The sequence below is a fragment of the Rhinatrema bivittatum genome, chromosome 6 (assembly GCF_901001135.1).
Source record: "Rhinatrema bivittatum chromosome 6, aRhiBiv1.1, whole genome shotgun sequence".
Lineage (NCBI taxonomy): Eukaryota > Metazoa > Chordata > Amphibia > Gymnophiona > Rhinatrematidae > Rhinatrema > Rhinatrema bivittatum.
This window is the reverse complement of record NC_042620.1, coordinates 2,325,290-2,345,895: the sequence shown is the minus strand read 5'-3', so window position 1 is coordinate 2,345,895 and position 20,606 is coordinate 2,325,290. Positions and strand designations below refer to the sequence as shown.

The 20,606-nt window shown below is 47.0% G+C and overlaps 1 protein-coding gene across 1 annotated transcript in view; it reads right to left on the bottom strand.

Annotated features, from left to right (window-relative positions):
• LOC115093337 (obscurin-like protein 1) overlaps positions 1-20,606 on the bottom strand; it is a 143,124-nt gene that overhangs the window by 64,406 nt on the left and 58,112 nt on the right. The window contains exon 7 of the mRNA XM_029604964.1: positions 5,740-5,852. Coding sequence (XP_029460824.1) covers positions 5,740-5,852 — 113 coding nt within the window. The remainder of the gene's footprint in view (positions 1-5,739; positions 5,853-20,606) is intronic.

The window sequence follows — 20,606 nt, the reverse complement described above, 5'->3', positions numbered from 1 at the left end:
TTATCACAAATAATAACAAAGAGAAGGGCAACCAAAATGATAAAGGGGATGGAACAGCTCCCCTATGAGGAAAGGTTGAAGAGGTTAGGGCTGTTCAGCTTGGAGAAGAGACAGCTGAGGGGGGATATGATAGAGGTCTTTAAGATCATGAGAGGTCTTGAACGAGTAGATGTGAATCGGTTATTTACACTTTCGAATAATAGAAAGACTAGGGGGCATTCCATGAAGTTAGCAAGTAGCACATTTAAGACTAATCGGATAAAATTCTTTTTCACTCAATGCACAATAAAGCTCTGGAATTTGTTGCCAGAGGATGTGGTTAGTGCAGTTAGTGTAGCTGGGTTCAAAAAAGGATTGGATAAGTTCTTGGAGGAGAAGTCCATTAACGGCTATTAATCAAGTTTACTTAGGGAATAGCCACTGCTATTAATTGCATCAGTAGCATGGGATCTTCTTAGTGTTTGGGTAATTGCCAGGTTCTTATGGCCTGGATTGGCCTCTGTTGGAAACAGGATGCTGGGCTTGGTGGACCCTTGGTCTGACCCAGCATGGCAATTTCTTATGTTCTTATGTAAAGGCTGCTACAATTATTGAGCTGTCTCAAAACTAAAGATGGCAGAAAGGCTGCACGTTGCGTGATGGTGCGGAGTGGTGTCCTGACTGCAAGCGGAAAACTTTGCTTCTTTACTACAATGCCTCCTAAAAGGAAAGGGAAAATTAGGGTTTGCCCTTCTACACCCTTACCTTCAACTTCTACAGTGATGCAGCAGGAGATTATCCGATTCCTAACCTCATCAGTTTTGGAAACGCCAGGAGTCGAGGAGTCCTTGGAGCAAGAGACCGAGAGAGAGGTTTCAGCCCCGGAGGAGACTACACTGAGTCCAGATCTGAGGCCAACCCCGACGCAAAGATCAGGGTCACAGTTTCAGCCCGGAGCATTGAGCGAGGGAACCTCTTCTGGGTTGCAGGCAGAGATACAAACTTTCACTGCAGCCCCTCAGGCTTTAACAGCTATAGTGGCAACTCCGGATGAGACGTCTAACGCAGGGACATCTAGAACTGGCCATGAAGAAGGGGCAACTGGGGTAAGTCACAAGAGTAATGTCCTGCAGTTACATCTGACTACCCCTGAAGTAAAGCCTCTAATGATTCCTGAGCGCCCTGAGGTCGTCACTATGGCTGCACTCTGGGACTTGATGGCGGGGGTAGCCACTACGGTAAATAATCTGAGTATGAAAGTTGAGAGTTTGGCATCTCAAAATGCTTTACCTCTCAAGAATTTCAAAGGAAAGTAGATGAGATTTCAACTAAAGTGGAGTCGCTGGAGGAGAAGGAGCGTGAGAATTTGAAATTTAAAGCTGCTGTTGTGAAAGATAAAGAATTTCTTGCTAGAAGAGTGGAAGCCCTTGAAAATACTTCTAGACATTTGAACATTAGAATTTTAAATTTTCCCCGAGTTCTGGGTGAAACTCCCTATGTTTTCTTGAAACGATATTTTCATGAAGTTCTTGGTTTTGAAGAAACTAATTTACCTGTTATTAATAAATGTTATTTCCTTAAAGCTGTGTCCACTAATAGAATTAACTTACAAAATAATTTGACTGAAATATTAGAAAGTTCATCATTAGAAGTATTGGATAGAGGTACTTTATTGGTTTCTTGTATATCCTCGGTAGATATTCAATCTATAATGAAAAGTTATTTCAGAAAATTTCCGACCTCTTTCTTTGCTGAAAATGTAAAGATTTTTCCTGACCTTTCTTCTATAACACAAGACAAGTGCAGGGCTTTTCCAAGCCTGCGCCAAGAAACAATTTCATTGGGATATTCCTTTAAGTTAAAATTTACTTGCAAATGTGTAATAAAGAAAGGTTCAGAAGTAAATTTATTTTTCACAGCTGAACAATTGAAAACTTTCCTGCAATTAAAAACTCCCATTACTTCATCTCCCATAAATGTGTAAAGTTAAGATAACTGAATGAAGATGTGCAGTTGATTATCTATTATATTTCTTGTTATTCATTAGTATCTCTCCAAGTTTTCGGATCTGGCAAATACACTATATTGATTTATGGATTATATAAAGTAAGGGAATTTAATTTATTTTAGTTTGGAAATGTATTTAAGAACATTTCTTTCCTTCTTTATGATGTTTTTCAGTATTTGCAAAAACTTGGTTTTTTGTAATGTGAAAAATGATAAAGAATAAAAAAAAAAAAAAAAGATGGCAGAAAGTCAGAAAGATGCCTGGCTGCACAGGGAGAGGAATGGTCAGCAGAAAAGGGAGGTGATATTGCCCCTGTATAGGACCCTGGTGAGACCTCACGTGGGATACTGAGTACAGTTCTGGAGACCCCACCTTCAAAGGGACAGAAACAGGATGAAGTCTAGCAGTTTCTACCCTTAACAGAAACATGGGGGTAACCTGCACAGAGCGGCAGTTACTGCCCTTAACAGAAACATGGGGGTAACCTGCACGGAGCGGCAGTTACTGCCCTTAACAGAAACATGGGGGTAACCTGCACAGAGCAACAGTTACTACCCTTAACAGAAACATGGGGGTAACCTGCACAGAGCAGCAGTTACTGCCCTTAACAGAAACATGGGGTAACCTGCACGGAGCAGCAGTTACTGCCCTTAACAGAAACATGGGGGTAACCTGCACAGAGCAACAGTTACTACCCTTAACAGAAACATGCGGGTAACCTGCACAGAGCAACAGTTACTATCCTTAACAGAAACATGGGGGTAACCTGCACAGAGCGGCAGTTACTATCCTTAACAGAAACATGGGGGTAACCTGCACAGAGCGGCAGTTACTACCCTTAACAGAAACATGGGGGTAACCTGCACAGAGCGGCAGTTACTATCCTTAACAGAAACATGGGGGTAACCTGCACGGAGCAGCAGTTACTGCCCTTAACAGAAACATGGGGGTAACCTGCACAGAGCAACAGTTACTGCCCTTAACAGAAACATGGGGGTAACCTGCAGGGAGCGGCAGTTACTACCCTTAACAGAAGGCATGGGGTAACCTGCACAGAGCAACAGTTACTGCCCTTAACAGAAACATGGGGGTAACCTGCACGGAGCAGCAGTTACTGCCCTTAACAGAAGGCATGGGGTAACCTGCACAGAGCAACAGTTACTACCCTTAACAGAAACATGGGGGTAACCTGCACGGAGCAGCAGTTTCTACCCTTAACAGAAACATGGGGGTAACCTGCACGGAGCGGCAGTTTCTACCCTTAACAGAAACATGGGGGTAACCTGCACGGAGCGGCAGTTACTGCCCTTAACAGAAACATGGGGGTAACCTGCACGGAGCGGCAGTTACTGCCCTTAACAGAAACATGGGGGTAACCTGCACGGAGCGGCAGTTACTGCCCTTAACAGAAACATGGGGGTAACCTGCACGGAGCGGCAGTTACTGCCCTTAACAGAAACATGGGGGTAACCTGCACGGAGCGGCAGTTACTACCCTTAACAGAAACATGGGGGTAACCTGCACGGAGCGGCAGTTACTACCCTTAACAGAAACATGGAGGTAACCTGCACGGAGCGGCAGTTACTGCCCTTAACAGAAACATGGGGGTAACCTGCACGGAGCGGCAGTTACTGCCCTTAACAGAAACATGGGGGTTACCTGCATGGAGTGGCAGTTACTACCCTTAACAGAAACATGGAGGTAACCTGCACGGAGCTGCAGTTTCTGCCCTTAACAGAAACATGGGGGTAACCTGCACGGAGCAGCAGTTACTGCCCTTAACAGAAACATGGGGGTAACCTGCACGGAGCGGCAGTTACTGCCCTTAACAGAAACATGGGGGTAACCTGCACGGAGCGGCAGTTACTGCCCTTATCAGAAACATGGGGGTAACCTGCACGGAACAGCAGTTACTGCCCTTATCAGAAACATGGGGGTAACCTGCACAGAGCGGCAGTTACTGCCCTTAACAGAAACATGGGAGTAACCTGCACGGAGCAGCAGTTACTGCCCTTAACAGAAACATGGGAGTAACCTGCACGGAGCGGCACTTACTACCCTTAACAGAAACATGGGGGTAACCTGCACGGAGCTGCAGTTACTGCCCTTATCAGAAACATGGGGGTAACCTGCACAGAGCGGCAGTTACTGCCCTTAACAGAAACATGGGAGTAACCTGCACGGAGCAGCAGTTACTGCCCTTAACAGAAACATGGGGGTAACCTGCACGGAGCGGCACTTACTGCCCTTAACAGAAACATGGGAGTAACCTGCACGGAGCAGCAGTTACTGCCCTTAACAGAAACATGGGGGTAACCTGCACGGAGCGGCACTTACTACCCTTAACAGAAACATGGGGGTAACCTGCATGGAGCGGCAGTTACTGCCCTTAACAGAAACATGGGGGTAACCTGCACGGAGCGGCAGTTACTGCCCTTAACAGAAACATGGGAGTAACCTGCACAGTGCGGCACTTACTACCCTTAACAGAAACATGGGGGTAACCTGCATGGAGAGGCAGTTACTACACTTAACAGAAGGCATCGGGGTAACTTGCACAGTGCAGCAGTTTCTACCCTTTACAGAAGGGTAGAAACTGCTGATTTTGTACTGTGCACTCTCATGTATATAGTTATAGTTACAGTTCTATTGCTTTGCATCTACCCATTGATGTTTGTTATATGTAAGGGCTCCTCCCAAAAGTTAATTGTATTTTTCCTAGTTCACTAAGTTATCTGTTACATGTAAGGGCACCGCCCAAAAGTTTTTGTTTATTGTGAACCGATGCGATGTGCGAACGGATATCGGTATAAAAGAGATGTTAAATAAATAAACATAAATAAATAAGGCATGGGGCAATCCACATACGACTACTGACGCATGTGCAGCCCAGAACACTGAGCTTCCAAGAGGGCATTAGGAGTAAGTTGCATGGAGCAGCCATGACGATGGCATGTACCTCCTGAAAGGCTTTTAAGATTGTGTGCACAGCAGTGTTTAATTGTACAGGGCTCCCGAGTGTCCTGCATGGAGGGAGCGTGGATAAATCCACACTTTAATGAGCATGGGGAGGGACCTGCAAGCAGAGATGGTGGAGGCCATCACTGTAACAGATTTTGGGCTTGCTTGGGTGATAATGGATTGCTAGGAAAAGGGAGAGCAGAGGGAGTTATGTGGGCTTGCAGGTGGGAACTCAAATGCACCAAAATACAATGAACAGAGAGGAGGTGCCATTTTGGTCTTTATCTGCTGTCACTCATTACGTATCAAACGTAGTCTAATCATTGAGAAGAGTCTGTCTGTCTGATCCACCCGATGACCTGTACTTAAAAGGCAGTCAAGCAGTAGAAGGGCTGCAGCACTATTTCATGTTTAATCGAAGTCAGACATTAAAGACAGAGAAAGTGAGCAGAAAACAATGGGGTCCGTGTGTTGCCCTGGCTGCATTCAGCTGCTCTCTCTCAAATATGTTTGAACCACTTTAATGAACTGATTTACCCCTCCGGATGCCGCTACCATTAAACATGAAATAGTGCTGCAACCCTTCTGCTGCCTGACTGCAGATGGATCCGCCGCACTCTTCTCGGTCAGACTGTGCTGCTGCTGTTCTCAGACAAAGACAAAATCTTAGAGAGAAACAGACAGGGAGAGACGCAGGAGCAGAAAGAGACAGAGACACATAGGAAAAGAGGAGTTTAACAGAGATGCTAACAGCAGAAACCTAATTTTAGACATCATGAATGAACATTCACCTTGTACCACTTCACCTCAGCAGCTGCACGAGAGAGCTCACATTCAAATCTAGCGCCCACTGTCTCGGGAACACCAACATCCTGTGACTTCTTAATGATGGTGACTGGAGGCTCTGAGAAAAGATAGGACAGAGAAGGAGAGAAGTGACACCAAAAAATCAGCAATGCTGCTTCGTAGACACAGGGAGAAGTAACACACAGAGCCATCAGTGCTATAGGGAGAGGTTATACAGAGTGCAGAGACACAGGGAGAGAAGTAACACAGAGACCAAAGCATAGTGCAGATAAAGGAAGAAGAGCAGAGACACAGGGAGAAGTAACATACAGAGCCATCAGTGCTACAGGGAGAGGTGATACACAGTGCAGAGACACAGGGAGAGAAGTAACACAGAGACCAAAGCATAGTGCAGATAAAGGAAGAAGAGCAGAGACACAGGGAGAAGTAACATACAGAGCTAACAGTGCTACGGGGAGAGGTGATACACAGTGCAGAGACACAGGGAGAGAAGTAACACAGAGACCAAAGCATAGTGCAGATAAAGGAAGAAGAGCAGAGACACAGGGAGAAGTAACATACAGAGCTATCAGTGCTACGGGGAGAGGTGATACACAGTGCAGAGACACAGGGAGAGAAGTAACACAGAGACCAAAGCATAGTGCAGATAAAGGAAGAAGAGCAGAGACACAGCGAGAAGTAACATACAGAGCTAACAGTGCTACAGGGAGAGGTTATACAGAGTGCAGAGACACAGGGAGAGAAGTAACACAGAGACGAAAGCATAGTGCAGATAAAGGAAGAAGAGCAGAGACACAGGGAGAAGTAACATACAGAGCCATCAGTGCTATGGGGAGAGGTTATACACAGTGCAGAGACACAGGGAGAGAAGTAACACAGAGACCAAAGCATAGTGCAGATAAAGGAAGAAGAGCAGAGACACAGGGAGAAGTAACACACAGAGCTAACAGTGCTACGGGGAGAGGTGATACACAGTGCAGAGACACAGGGAGAGAAGTAACACAGAGACCAAAGCATAGTGCAGATAAAGGAAGAAGAGCAGAGACACAGGGAGAAGTAACATACAGAGCTATCAGTGCTACGGGGAGAGGTGATACACAGTGCAGAGACACAGGGAGAGAAGTAACACAGAGACCAAAGCATAGTGCAGATAAAGGAAGAAGAGCAGAGACACAGGGAGAAGTAACATACAGAGCCATCAGTGCTACGGGGAGAGGTGATACAGAGTGCAGAGACACAGGGAGAGAAGTAACACAGAGACGAAAGCATAGTGCAGATAAAGGAAGAAGAGCAGAGACACAGGGAGAAGTAACATACAGAGCCATCAGTGCTACGGGGAGAGGTTATACACAGTGCAGAGACACAGGGAGAGAAGTAACACAGAGACCAAAGCATAGTGCAGATAAAGGAAGAAGAGCAGAGACACAGGGAGAAGTAACATACAGAGCCATCAGTGCTACGGGGAGAGGTTATACACAGTGCAGAGACACAGGGAGAGAAGTAACACAGAGACCAAAGCATAGTGCAGATAAAGGAAGAAGAGCAGAGACACAGGGAGAAGTAACATACAGAGCTATCAGTGCTACGGGGAGAGGTTATACACAGTGCAGAGACACAGGGAGAGACGTAACACAGAGACCAAAGCATAGTGCAGATAAAGGAAGAAGAGCAGAGACACAGGGAGAAGTAACACACAGAGCCATCAGTGCTACAGGGAGAGGTTATACAGAGTGCAGAGACACAGGGAGAGAAGTAACACAGAGACCAAAGCATAGTGCAGATAAAGGAGAGACCAAAGCATAGTGCAGATAAAGGAAGAAGAGCAGAGACACAGGGAGAAGTAACATACAGAGCTATCAGTGCTACAGGGAGAGGTTATACACAGTGCAGAGACACAAGGAGAGAAGTAACACAGAGACCAAAGCATAATGCAGATAAAGGAGAGACCAAAGCATAGTGCAGATAAAGGAAGAAGAGCAGAGACACAGGGAGAAGTAACATACAGAGCCATCAGTGCTACAGGGAGAGGTTATACACAGTGCAGAGACACAGGGAGAGAAGTAACACAGAGACCAAAGCATAGTGCAGATAAAGGAAGAAGAGCAGAGACACAGGGAGAAGTAACACACAGAGCCATCAGTGCTACAGGGAGAGGTTATACACAGTGCAGAGACACAGGGAGAGAAGTAACACAGAGACCAAAGCATAGTGCAGATAAAGGAAGAAGAGCAGAGACACAGCGAGAAGTAACATACAGAGCTATCAGTGCTACAGGGAGAGGTTATACAGAGTGCAGAGACACAGGGAGAGAAGTAACACAGAGACGAAAGCATAGTGCAGATAAAGGAAGAAGAGCAGAGACACAGGGAGAAGTAACATACAGAGCCATCAGTGCTACGGGGAGAGGTTATACACAGTGCAGAGACACAGGGAGAGAAGTAACACAGAGACCAAAGCATAGTGCAGATAAAGGAAGAAGAGCAGAGACACAGGGAGAAGTAACACACAGAGCTAACAGTGCTACGGGGAGAGGTGATACACAGTGCAGAGACACAGGGAGAGAAGTAACACAGAGACCAAAGCATAGTGCAGATAAAGGAAGAAGAGCAGAGACACAGGGAGAAGTAACATACAGAGCTATCAGTGCTACGGGGAGAGGTGATACACAGTGCAGAGACACAGGGAGAGAAGTAACACAGAGACCAAAGCATAGTGCAGATAAAGGAAGAAGAGCAGAGACACAGGGAGAAGTAACATACAGAGCCATCAGTGCTACGGGGAGAGGTGATACAGAGTGCAGAGACACAGGGAGAGAAGTAACACAGAGACGAAAGCATAGTGCAGATAAAGGAAGAAGAGCAGAGACACAGGGAGAAGTAACATACAGAGCCATCAGTGCTACGGGGAGAGGTTATACACAGTGCAGAGACACAGGGAGAGAAGTAACACAGAGACCAAAGCATAGTGCAGATAAAGGAAGAAGAGCAGAGACACAGGGAGAAGTAACATACAGAGCCATCAGTGCTACGGGGAGAGGTTATACACAGTGCAGAGACACAGGGAGAGAAGTAACACAGAGACCAAAGCATAGTGCAGATAAAGGAAGAAGAGCAGAGACACAGGGAGAAGTAACATACAGAGCTATCAGTGCTACGGGGAGAGGTTATACACAGTGCAGAGACACAGGGAGAGACGTAACACAGAGACCAAAGCATAGTGCAGATAAAGGAAGAAGAGCAGAGACACAGGGAGAAGTAACACACAGAGCCATCAGTGCTACAGGGAGAGGTTATACAGAGTGCAGAGACACAGGGAGAGAAGTAACACAGAGACCAAAGCATAGTGCAGATAAAGGAGAGACCAAAGCATAGTGCAGATAAAGGAAGAAGAGCAGAGACACAGGGAGAAGTAACATACAGAGCTATCAGTGCTACAGGGAGAGGTTATACACAGTGCAGAGACACAAGGAGAGAAGTAACACAGAGACCAAAGCATAATGCAGATAAAGGAGAGACCAAAGCATAGTGCAGATAAAGGAAGAAGAGCAGAGACACAGGGAGAAGTAACATACAGAGCCATCAGTGCTACAGGGAGAGGTTATACACAGTGCAGAGACACAGGGAGAGAAGTAACACAGAGACCAAAGCATAGTGCAGATAAAGGAAGAAGAGCAGAGACACAGGGAGAAGTAACACACAGAGCCATCAGTGCTACAGGGAGAGGTTATACACAGTGCAGAGACACAGGGAGAGAAGTAACACAGAGACCAAAGCATAGTGCAGATAAAGGAAGAAGAGCAGAGACACAGGGAGAAGTAACATACAGAGCTATCAGTGCTACAGGGAGAGGTGATACACAGTGCAGAGACACAGGGAGAGAAGTAACACAGAGACCAAAGCATAGTGCAGATAAAGGAAGAAGAGCAGAGACACAGCGAGAAGTAACATACAGAGCTAACAGTGCTACGGGGAGAGGTGATACACAGTGCAGAGACACAGGGAGAGAAGTAACACAGAGACCAAAGCATAGTGCAGATAAAGGAAGAAGAGCAGAGACACAGGGAGAAGTAACACAGAGAGCCATCAGTGCTACAGGGAGAGGTTATACAGAGTGCAGAGACACAGGGAGAGAAGTAACACAGAGACCAAAGCATAGTGCAGATAAAGGAAGAAGAGCAGAGACACAGGGAGAAGTAACATACAGAGCTAACAGTGCTACGGGGAGAGGTGATACACAGTGCAGAGACACAGGGAGAGAAGTAACACAGAGACCAAAGCATAGTGCAGATAAAGGAAGAAGAGCAGAGACAGAGGGAGAAGTAACATACAGAGCTATCAGTGCTACGGGGAGAGGTTATACACAGTGCATAGACACAGGGAGAGAAGTAACACAGAGACCAAAGCATAGTGCAGATAAAGGAAGAAGAGCAGAGACACAGGGAGAAGTAACATACAGAGCTATCAGTGCTACAGGGTGAGGTTATACACAGTGCAGAGACACAGGGAGAGAAGTAACACAGAGACCAATGCATAGTGCAGATAAAGGAAGAAGAGCAGAGACACAGGGAGAAGTAACACACAGAGCCATCAGTACTAGAGGAGAAGTAATACACAGTGCAGAGACACAGGGAGAGAAGCAGAGACACAGGCAGAGAAGTAACACAGAGACCAAAGCATAGTGTAGATAAAGGAAGAAGAGCAGAGACAAAGTCAGAGAAGTAACACACAGAGCCATCAGTGCTACAGGGAGAAGTAACACACAGTGCAGAGACACAGGGAGAGGAGCTGAGACTCAGGCAGAGAAGTAACACAGAGACAAAAGCACAGTGCAGATAAAGAAAGAAGAGCAGAGACTTAGGGAGAAGTAACACAGAGAGCCTCTGCCAAATTGACATGCAGAGAAGTTAACAGAGTTCACATCACTACAGAGACCCGGGGAGAAGTAACACAGAGAGCTCTTTAGTGCTGTAGAGACAAGGAGAGAAGTAACCCAGAGCTTACAGCATTGCAGCAACACAGGGAGAAATAACACAAAGAGACCAGAGTTCTGCAGAGACATAGGGAGAAGTAACATAGAGAACTCTTATGCTGCAGAGACATGGAGAGAAATAACCCAGAGCTTACAGTACTACAGCGACACCAGGAGAAATATCACACACATCCCACAGCACTGCAGAGATACAGGAAGTAGAGACACTGAGAGAAGTATTACTGAGAGCCTATAGTGCTGCAGAGACATGGAGAGAAATAACCCAGAGCTTACAGTACTACAGCGACACCAGGAGAAATATCACACATATCCCACAGCACTGCAGAGATACAGGAAGTAGAGACACTATGAGAAGTATTACTGAGAGCCTATAGTGCTGCAGAGCCATAGAGAGAAGTAACATAGAGCTCAGCGCAGTTCAGAGACATAGGGAGAAGAAATGAGAGAGCCTCTGTACAGAAACCTGGGACTGCAGAGACACAGGGAGAAGTAACAGTGAAAGAGCATCTGCTGCAGAGACATGGAGAGAGGTAATGTAGAGTCACAATGCCACAGAGACGTGGAGAGAAGTAATGTAGAGTCACAATGCCACAGAGACATGGAGATAAATTAAGTAATGTAGAGTCACAATGCCACAGAGACATGGAGAGAAGTAATGTAGAGTCACAGTGCCACAGAGACATGGAGAGAAGTAATGTAGAGTCACAGTGCCACAGAGACATGGAGAGAAGTAATGTAGAGTCACAATGCCACAGAGACATGGAGAGAAGTAATGTAGAGTCACAATGCCACAGAGACATGGAGATAAATTAAGTAATGTAGAGTCACAATGCCACAGAGACATGGAGAGAAGTAATGTAGAGTCACAATGCCACAGAGACATGGAGAGAAGTAATGTAGAGTCACAATGCCACAGAGACATGGAGAGAAGTAATGTAGAGTCACAATGCCACAGAGACATGGAGATAAATTAAGTAATGTAGAGTCACAATGCCACAGAGACATGGAGAGAAGTAATGTAGAGTCACAATGCCACAGAGTCATGGAGAGAAGTAATGTAGAGTCACAATGCCACAGAGACATGGAGAGAAGTAATGTAGAGTCACAATGCCACAGAGACATGGAGATAAATTAAGTAATGTAGAGTCACAATGCCACAGAGACATGGAGAGAAGTAATGTAGAGTCACAATGCCACAGAGACATGGAGATAAATTAAGTAATGTAGAGTCACAATGCCACAGAGACATGGAGAGAAGTAATGTAGAGTCACAGTGCCACAGAGACATGGAGAGAAGTAATGTAGAGTCACAATGCCACAGAGACATGGAGAGAAGTAATGTAGAGTCACAATGCCACAGAGACATGGAGATAAATTAAGTAATGTAGAGTCACAATGCCACAGAGACATGGAGAGAAGTAATGTAGAGTCACAATGCCACAGAGACATGGAGAGAAGTAATGTAGAGTCACAATGCCACAGAGACATGGAGAGAAGTAATGTAGAGTCACAATGCCACAGAGACATGGAGATAAATTAAGTAATGTAGAGTCACAATGCCACAGAGACATGGAGAGAAGTAATGTAGAGTCACAATGCCACAGAGACATGGAGATAAATTAAGTAATGTAGAGTCACAATGCCACAGAGACATGGAGAGAAGTAATGTAGAGTCACAATGCCACAAACTCCTGTGGGGTACTTCCTTCATCCTCCCATAGTTGCCCTAAAGTTTAAGCCCTGTCTCCCACCAGTCTGCTTCCAGTTCATCTTTATCCACATGTTTACTCACTCCTTCAAAAAATGTAGCAGATTTGTTAGGCAAGACTTCTTTTGGGCAAATCCATGCTGGCTGTGTCCCATTAAACCACGTCTGTCTATATGTTCTGTGATTTTGTTCTTTATAATCTTTCCACGATTTTTCCCAGCACTGAAGTCAGGCTCACTGCCTATAGTATCCCTGATCACTTCTGGAGCCATTTTTAATACTGGGGTTACATTGGCCACTTTCCAGGTACAATGGATGATTTTGATGAGAGTTTACAAATTTCTAGGAATAGGTCTGAAATTTCATTTTTTTAGTTCTTTCAGAACCCTGGAGTGCAAACCATCTGGTACAGGTGATTTACTACTCTTCAGTTTGTCAATCTGACCTACTATATCTTTCAGGTTCACCATGATTTGTTTCATTTCATCTGAATCATCACCCTTGAAATCTGTCTCCAGAACCTGTATCTCCCCAACATCTTCATTAATAAATATTGATGCACAGAATTCATTTAGCCTTATTTTACCTAAGTGCCCATTTAACCTCTTGATCATCTGTATGTGATGGGTGGTGAAAGACTAATGTGCACAGACTAGGAGAGGGACCTTGGGGGTGATAGTGTCTGACGATCTGAAGACAGCAAAGCAATGTGACAAGATGATAGTTAAAGCCAGACAAATGCTGAGCTGCTTAGAGAGAGAAATCAACAGTAAGAAGGAGGAGGTGATTATCCCCTTGTACAAGTCCATGGTGAGGCTTCAGCTGGAGAACTGTGCTCAGTTCTGGAGACCGTATCTAAAAAATGATAGTGACTGGATGGAGGCGGTCCAGAGAAGGGCGACCAAAATGGTGAGGGGTCAGCATTGGAAGACGTATGAGGAGAGGCTGAAGGATCTGAATATGTGCACCCAGGAGGAGAGGAGGTGCAGGGGAGATAGGACCTGAATATGTACATCCTGGAGGAGAGGAGGTGCAGGGGAGATAGGACCTGAATATGTACACCCTGGAGGAGAGGAGGTGCAGGGGAGATAGGACCTGAATATGTACATCCTGGAGGAGAGGAGGTGCAGGGGAGATAGGACCTGAATATGTACACCCTGGAGGAGAGGAGGTGCAGGGGAGATGGGACCTGAATATGTACATCCTGGAGGAGAGGAGGTGCAGGGGAGATAGGACCTGAATATGTGCACCCAGGAGGAGAGGAGGTGCAGGGGAGATAGGACCTGAATATGTACATCCTGGAGGAGAGGAGGTGCAGGGGAGATAGGACCTGAATATGTGCACCCAGGAGGAGAGGAGGTGCAGGGGAGATAGGACCTGAATATGTACATCCTGGAGGAGAGGAGGTGCAGGGGAGATAGGACCTGAATATGTGCACCCAGGAGGAGAGGAGGTGCAGGGGAGATAGGACCTGAATATGTACATCCTGGAGGAGAGGAGGTGCAGGGGAGATAGGATACAGACCTTCAGATGTTGCGGTCCCGGTCGCAGCGCTTTCGATCGGGACCTTACCTTTTCCTCTGGGGCTCCAGGGCCAGGAGCCCCGCTCCGGTTCGTCGCTCCGTGGGCCTGGTCCCCGAAGGCAACCTCCATGTCCGGGCGGGTCGACACGGCCTGTTCAGCGGCGGTGTCTCCACGAGGGAGACGCCGCCGAGTCGCTGAGCTCAGCCCCTCCCCTCCTAGGCGCTCGCACAAGGAGGGTGAATTTAAAGGGCTTTTCCCGCCAGACCACGGGCCGACCCTTTCTGTGACGTCAGACGCCAGCGGATACTTAAAGCCGGCGACTGCTGCTATCAAATGCCTTGCAACAAGGTTACCTACCAGTACCTAGTTGCTGTGTGCTCCGGGTGCTTGCCTGCTTCCTCGTTGGACTCTTGTTCCTGTTACTCCTGTTCCAGTTCCAGGTTGGGGTTTTCTTCTCCAGCTCCAGACCGGATCTTCCTCTCCTGCTCCAGTACCTGCTTCAGTTCCAGTACCGGTACCTCGTCTTTGAGTTCCTGTTCCTGCTTTTGTTCCGGCTCCCGATCTTCCCTGCCTGTCCTGGTATTGCTGCTCTGGTTCTGACTTCAACCTGCCTCCGACTCTTCTAGTTAGTCACCTGCCTCGACCTCGGATCGTCTACTGGTTTGCTGTTCACCTACGTCCCAGTAGTCCGGGCTCCTATGGGCTCCTCCCGGGGGAGTCTCGGACTTCCAGGGTGAAGTCATCTTCTTTGGTCACCTATGTCCCAGTGGCTCGGATCCTCAAAGGCTTCTCCCGAGGGGATTCCAGCTTCCAGGATGAAGACTGTTCTCCTCGCTCTGCCAGTATCCGCCTCCCAGCCTGCGTCCCCTCCATGGAGACTTCTCTTCTCACCATCTACGCTCTCAGTCAGGCCGGCCCAAGGGTCCACCGAAACCCACACAACAGTTTGCAAGGCCATGGACCCGGCGGATATGCCTGGCCTTCAGGCCATTCCCGGAATGGATCAACGCCTGCAACAACAACATTGCCTAGACGTGCTCGCCGCTACGGTAGAGCATCTTGCAAATCGCCTGGACGCCATGCCTCCGTACCCACCTCCTGTGCCGCTGCCTGCTCCAGAGGTGAACATTAGTACTCCCACCCAGTTGCCAGCACCGTCACGCTACTCCGGGGAGGCTAAGACCTGCCGAGGTTTTTTGAACCAATGCTTCATCAGGTTCTCCCTACTCCCCAACCAGTTTCCCACGGACTCGGTAAAAGTGGCATATATCCTGTCCCTGCTGGATGGGAGGGCATTAATTTGGGCCTCCCTGCTCTGGGAGCGAGATGACCTGTTGCTAGACGACTTGCCGCAGTTCATCTCCAGTTTCAAACAAGCCTTTGATGAGCCGGCCCGGTTAGCCACTGCCACCTCTGAATTGCTGCAACTACGTCAAGGTTCCTGCTCTTTAGCCGACTACGCCATGGACCTCTGCATGCTTGCCCTCGAGGTAGGATGGCGGGACAGTAGCCTTCGAGGAGTGTTCCTGGAAGGTCTGGCAAGGCGCATCAAAGATGAATTGGCTGCCCGTGATCTCCCGGAGGATCTTAACGGCCTTATCAACTTGGCTGGGAGAATTGATTGCCGTCTCCAGCAGCGGGCTAAGGAAGCACGACCAGTTCGACGTACTCCGTCCTTAGCTCCTGCATTCTCCAGACCACTATCTTCGTCCTCTTCCCCAGGGTCATCCCGACAGGAGAATGCCACCAAAGAGCCCATGCAGTTGGGGGGTATACCACTCTCTGCGGAGGAGAGACAACGTCGTCGAACTCTGGGCCTATGCCTCTATTGCAGTCAGAAAAGCCACTTTTTGGCTCGCTGTAAAGAGCGCTTGGAAAACGCCAGAGCCTAGGAGGTCGTGAGGAGCTACTCCTAGGTTGTGTCAATACTGCTCCTCAATGTACTGTACCAGTCACCTTGGAATATCCAGGCGGACCTTTTGAGACTCTTGCTTTCCTAGACTCTGGAGTGGAGGGTAATTTCATTCTAGAAGACTTGGTGCGCCAGCTGCAGATCCCCACTCTGCCTTGAGAGGCCCCTCTGTGGATTATTTCCATTCGGGGAACACTCCTTCCTGGGAGTATCTCCGCTTCCACGGTACCCATAACCTTACGCACCGGGGCGATCCATTCGGAGGAGATTGCCTTCCTAATTCTGGAGAAGGCCGTCCACCCTGTGGTGCTAGGGTTGCCATGGTTACAAAAGCATTCTCCAACCATTCAATGGAAGACCTTGCAGATTACCAAGTGGAGTTCTTTCTGCTTCTCTAATTGCCTAAAGGTTCCGAGCACACCAGGCCTCCCTCTCCTACACACAGCCATAGCACCTCCGGCGCCTTACGCAGAGTTTGCTGACGTATTCTCCAAGAAGAAGGCGGCGATCTTACCTCAGCATCGCCCATTCGACTGCGCTATTTATCTTTTACCCGGGATGACCCCTCCTCGTGGGAGAGTATACCCATTATCACTACCGGAGACTCGAGCTATATCTGAGTACATCGCGGAAAATCTTGCGAGAGGATTCATCCGACCCTCCAAGTCACCCGCTGGGGTGGGCTTCTTTTTCGTGGGGGAAAAAGAATGGGTCCCTAAGGACATGCATCGACTACCGGGGTCTCAATGCTATTACGAAACGGGACCGCTACCCACTCCCGCTGATTCCTGAACTCCTGGATAAATTACAAGGAGCCAGAATCTTCACAAAACTGGACTTACGGGGTGCTTATAATCTAGTCCGAATTCATCCAGGGGATGAGTGAAAGACTGCCTTTAACACCAGGGATGGGCACTATGAGTACCTTGTCATGCCCTTTGGACTATGCAATGCCCCGGCAGTATTCCAACATCTCATGAACGAGATACTCCGTGACTTACTGCATACCTCCATCATCGTATATTGGGACGATGTCTTGATCTATTCTCGTGACTTGTCATCACATCGTCAACATGTAAGACAGGTTTCCAATTTTGTGTACAATTGCTTGTACACAAAATTGAAAAAGTGCTTCTTTGAAAAGGACTCCTTTCCTTTTTTAGGATACATAGTGTCCGCCACTGGATTCCAGATGGACCCCGAGAAGGTGACCACAATCAAGGAATGGCCTCACCCAAAAGGACTAAAAGCCTTGCAGCGCTTCCTCGGCTTCGTACATTTTTATAGACATTTCATTCCTCACTATTCCCGTAAGGTGGCTCCGCTCACCACACTCACTTGGAAGGGGGCTGACGCGGTGGATTGGCCAGACTCAGCCTGTCAAGCATTCGAAACTCTCAAGGAGGCCTTTCTACAGGACATCTGCCTTCATCACCCCGATCCTCTCTGTCCATTTGTAGTGGAGGTGGATGCATCCAATGTCGCTGTGGGGGCAGTGCTTAGTCAAAGCACTAGTTCCGGTAAGCTACTACCATGCTCATACTTCTCTAGGAAGTTCTCCGCAGCCGAAAGCAATTACAATATTGGTGATAAAGAACTCTTAGCCATCAACCTTGCTTTTGAGAAATGGCGACAATGGCTGGAGGGAGCCATCCACCCTGTTACTGTATACACAGATCATAAGAATCTGGAGTTCTTATGCCATGCACAACGTCTGAAACCTAGACAGGCTCACTGGTCTCTATTCTTTAATCGTTTTAACTTCGTGCTCCGCTAACGGCCTGCCTCCAAAAATGTGCGAGCAGATGCTTTTAGGGATGTGAATCGTTTTTGAACGATTAAAATTATCGTCAGAAGATTTTGCCCTCACTATGTCATACGGGCGACGGTCGCCCGTATGACATAGTGAGGGCAAAGGTAGCGCCGGTGCCATTTTGAAGATTGGCAATATGGCCCCACGAGCAGGAGGTCGCTCCCGGACCCCCGCTGGACTTTTGGCAAGTCTTGTGGTGCAGAGACATCAGAGACAAGGCACTGAAGGTGCAGACGTAGAGTCAGGAACGAGGTATGATGTATACAGGAGACTCAAGGGCGAGGTACGAGACTGGCAACATGGAGCGCCCTACACAGCCCGCCCGTGGGGCTGGTCACGGACCACGACAGAGGTTGCCACAGGATACCAGGCTTTCAGAGAGTTCAGGAATAGGGTAAGGCTTTCTCACAGATTTAGGAACGAGGTGCAAGGCTTGCATCACGAAGCGCCCTACTCAGCCCACCCATGGGGCTGGTCATGGACCACGACATGGCTTGCCGCAAGGCACCAGGACATCTTGAAGATACAGGAACAAGGTGCTAGCATTCAGGAGATTCAGGAACAGGGTAGAAGCAAGTAGCTGCACTCCAGGCAGTCTATAGTAGGGATTGCTGCACACCGGCATCCAAAGGCAAGGGTTTGCTGCACACCGGCAGCCTGAAGCAGGGTTATCTGGGAAAATCAGGAATTGGATCAAGCACTGGATCAGGAACAGACATCAGGCAACGTCAGGAGCAGACATCAGGACAGAGACAGGACAAGGAGCCATCAAAGCAAGGCAGACCACGGAGGACCTGGATCGGGAGAGGTTACAGGCAACTGTAGAACCCAATCCGAAGGCAAGTAGCATGTGAAATGAGAGTCCTTTTATACTGCAGGATGCAGGCAACTCCCTGGGAGGAGTTTGCCAGGACCGCCCCTTGCTGGCCCTATAACTGGGGTGGAGAGCTGCGGGCCGGCTCCTAGGGAGAAGGGCGTGGCCAACTAGGAAGTCCAAACGCAGCCAAGCAAGCCACAGGCAGGCCTCAGGAACAGCTAGGCCTCCCAGGCCCTGGAGCAAGTCCTGGATGGTGCACAAGCGAGGCCCTGGCTTCGGAGCGGCCTCCGGAGGGAAGGTAAGATACCTCCTGTAGCACAGCAACAGGGGGGATCGTAACAAATAAAATCATGTAACCCACCAATTCAGTTTGTTTATCTTTCTCTTAGTATGTACTTATCTTTTTCTTATTGTGTCCTTTGTAGACTGTAGACAATGTTTCTTTAATCCGAATATGTTTTCAAATGTCTTCAAAATGGTTACCCTTTCTGGATACCCTTTCTTCATAATGGTTACCCAACACACGTGTTTTGAATAGAAATCTACAAAATCTACAAATCTACAAAAAAGATTAGTGTGAGCAGAATTGCAGAGTGCAACATTACTTCAATATATCAAACAACATTACATTCCCTGAGGTTTGAGAATGAATAAGGAGCCAAAACTGTTTATCGATGATACAGATTTTCAAAACAAATCGATAGCCATATCGAACAAATGTTTGTTGGACCTCATGGTGCTCATTGTGGAAACCATCAAAAAAGCTTCCATTGAATTTCAATCATCATTATATATTATGAAAATCCAATTACAAACCACAACATCAATCATACACTTTGACAAAACTCTCAATGAACATAAGCAAATGATTGATCAATTTAGAAAAAATGTGCAAATTCAGATGTGATGAGACTGATTATAAGTCCGGTATCGTATAGCCTTGGCAAAAATAAAAGAAACATTTTCTTTTGGGAGAAAAGTCTCTTTCGCTACTTTATCTGATGAATCCTGTTCAGGTGCCGATGAAGAAATTGGTTATGAACCTCATCCTCCTTCTTTTATAGAACCAAATCGAGGACAGACAGCACCAGGATATCCTCACTGAGGGAGGTTTCAAGCCCAACAAGAACAGGACCCCCCTGGCCCAGACCCAACACCAGATCACGACCCAGTCAATAATAGTGAATCTGTCTGGTAAGAGATGGACTCTGACACGAGAATCTGCATTAAATAAAGGGTATTATTACAATCCATTCATTTGCAGGATTGATTTATACAGATTTTTCCAACAGTTACAGCTTAAATTATTTTTTCATCTCAATCTCAAGAGTGTCCCAATGTCTCATTGGTTCAACCTAAATCTACTTGGATTCCATCAGAACCTATAGACCCATACATTAAGACTTTTATTGAATTAGGGATAAAAGATCTTGAGTTGATTGAAAAGAACAAGCCACATATTTTCCATAATGTTATCATGACGGAACGAGAAGCCCTTAAACAACTCAGAAATGACACCAAACTAGTTATTAAATCAGCTGACAAAGGAGGCACAATAGTGATCCAGCATCGATCTTATTCTATAGAAGAAATAAGGCATACGTTGACTAATTCCAGGTATTATATGAATTTGGCTAAATTTTTTTTTTTTTAATTTTAAATTGCCATACTGGGTCAGACCAAGGGTCCATCAAGCCCAGCATCCTGTTTCCAACAGAGGCCAATCCAGGCCACAAGAACCTGGCAATTACCCAAAAACTAAGAAGATCCCATGCTACTGATGCAATTAATAGCAGTGGCTATTCCCTAAGTAAATTTGATTAATAGCCATTAATGGACTTCTCCTCCAAGAACTTATCCAAACCTTTTTTAAACCAAGCTACACTAACTGTACTAACCACATCCTCTGGCAACAAATTCCAGAGCTTAATTGTGCGTTGAGTGAAAAAGAATTTTCTCTGATTAGTTTTAAATGTGCCTCATGCTAACTTCATGGAGTGCCCCCTAGTCCTTCTATTATCTGAAAGAGTAAATAACGGATTCACATTTACCTGTACTAGACCTCTCATGATCTTAAACACCTCTATC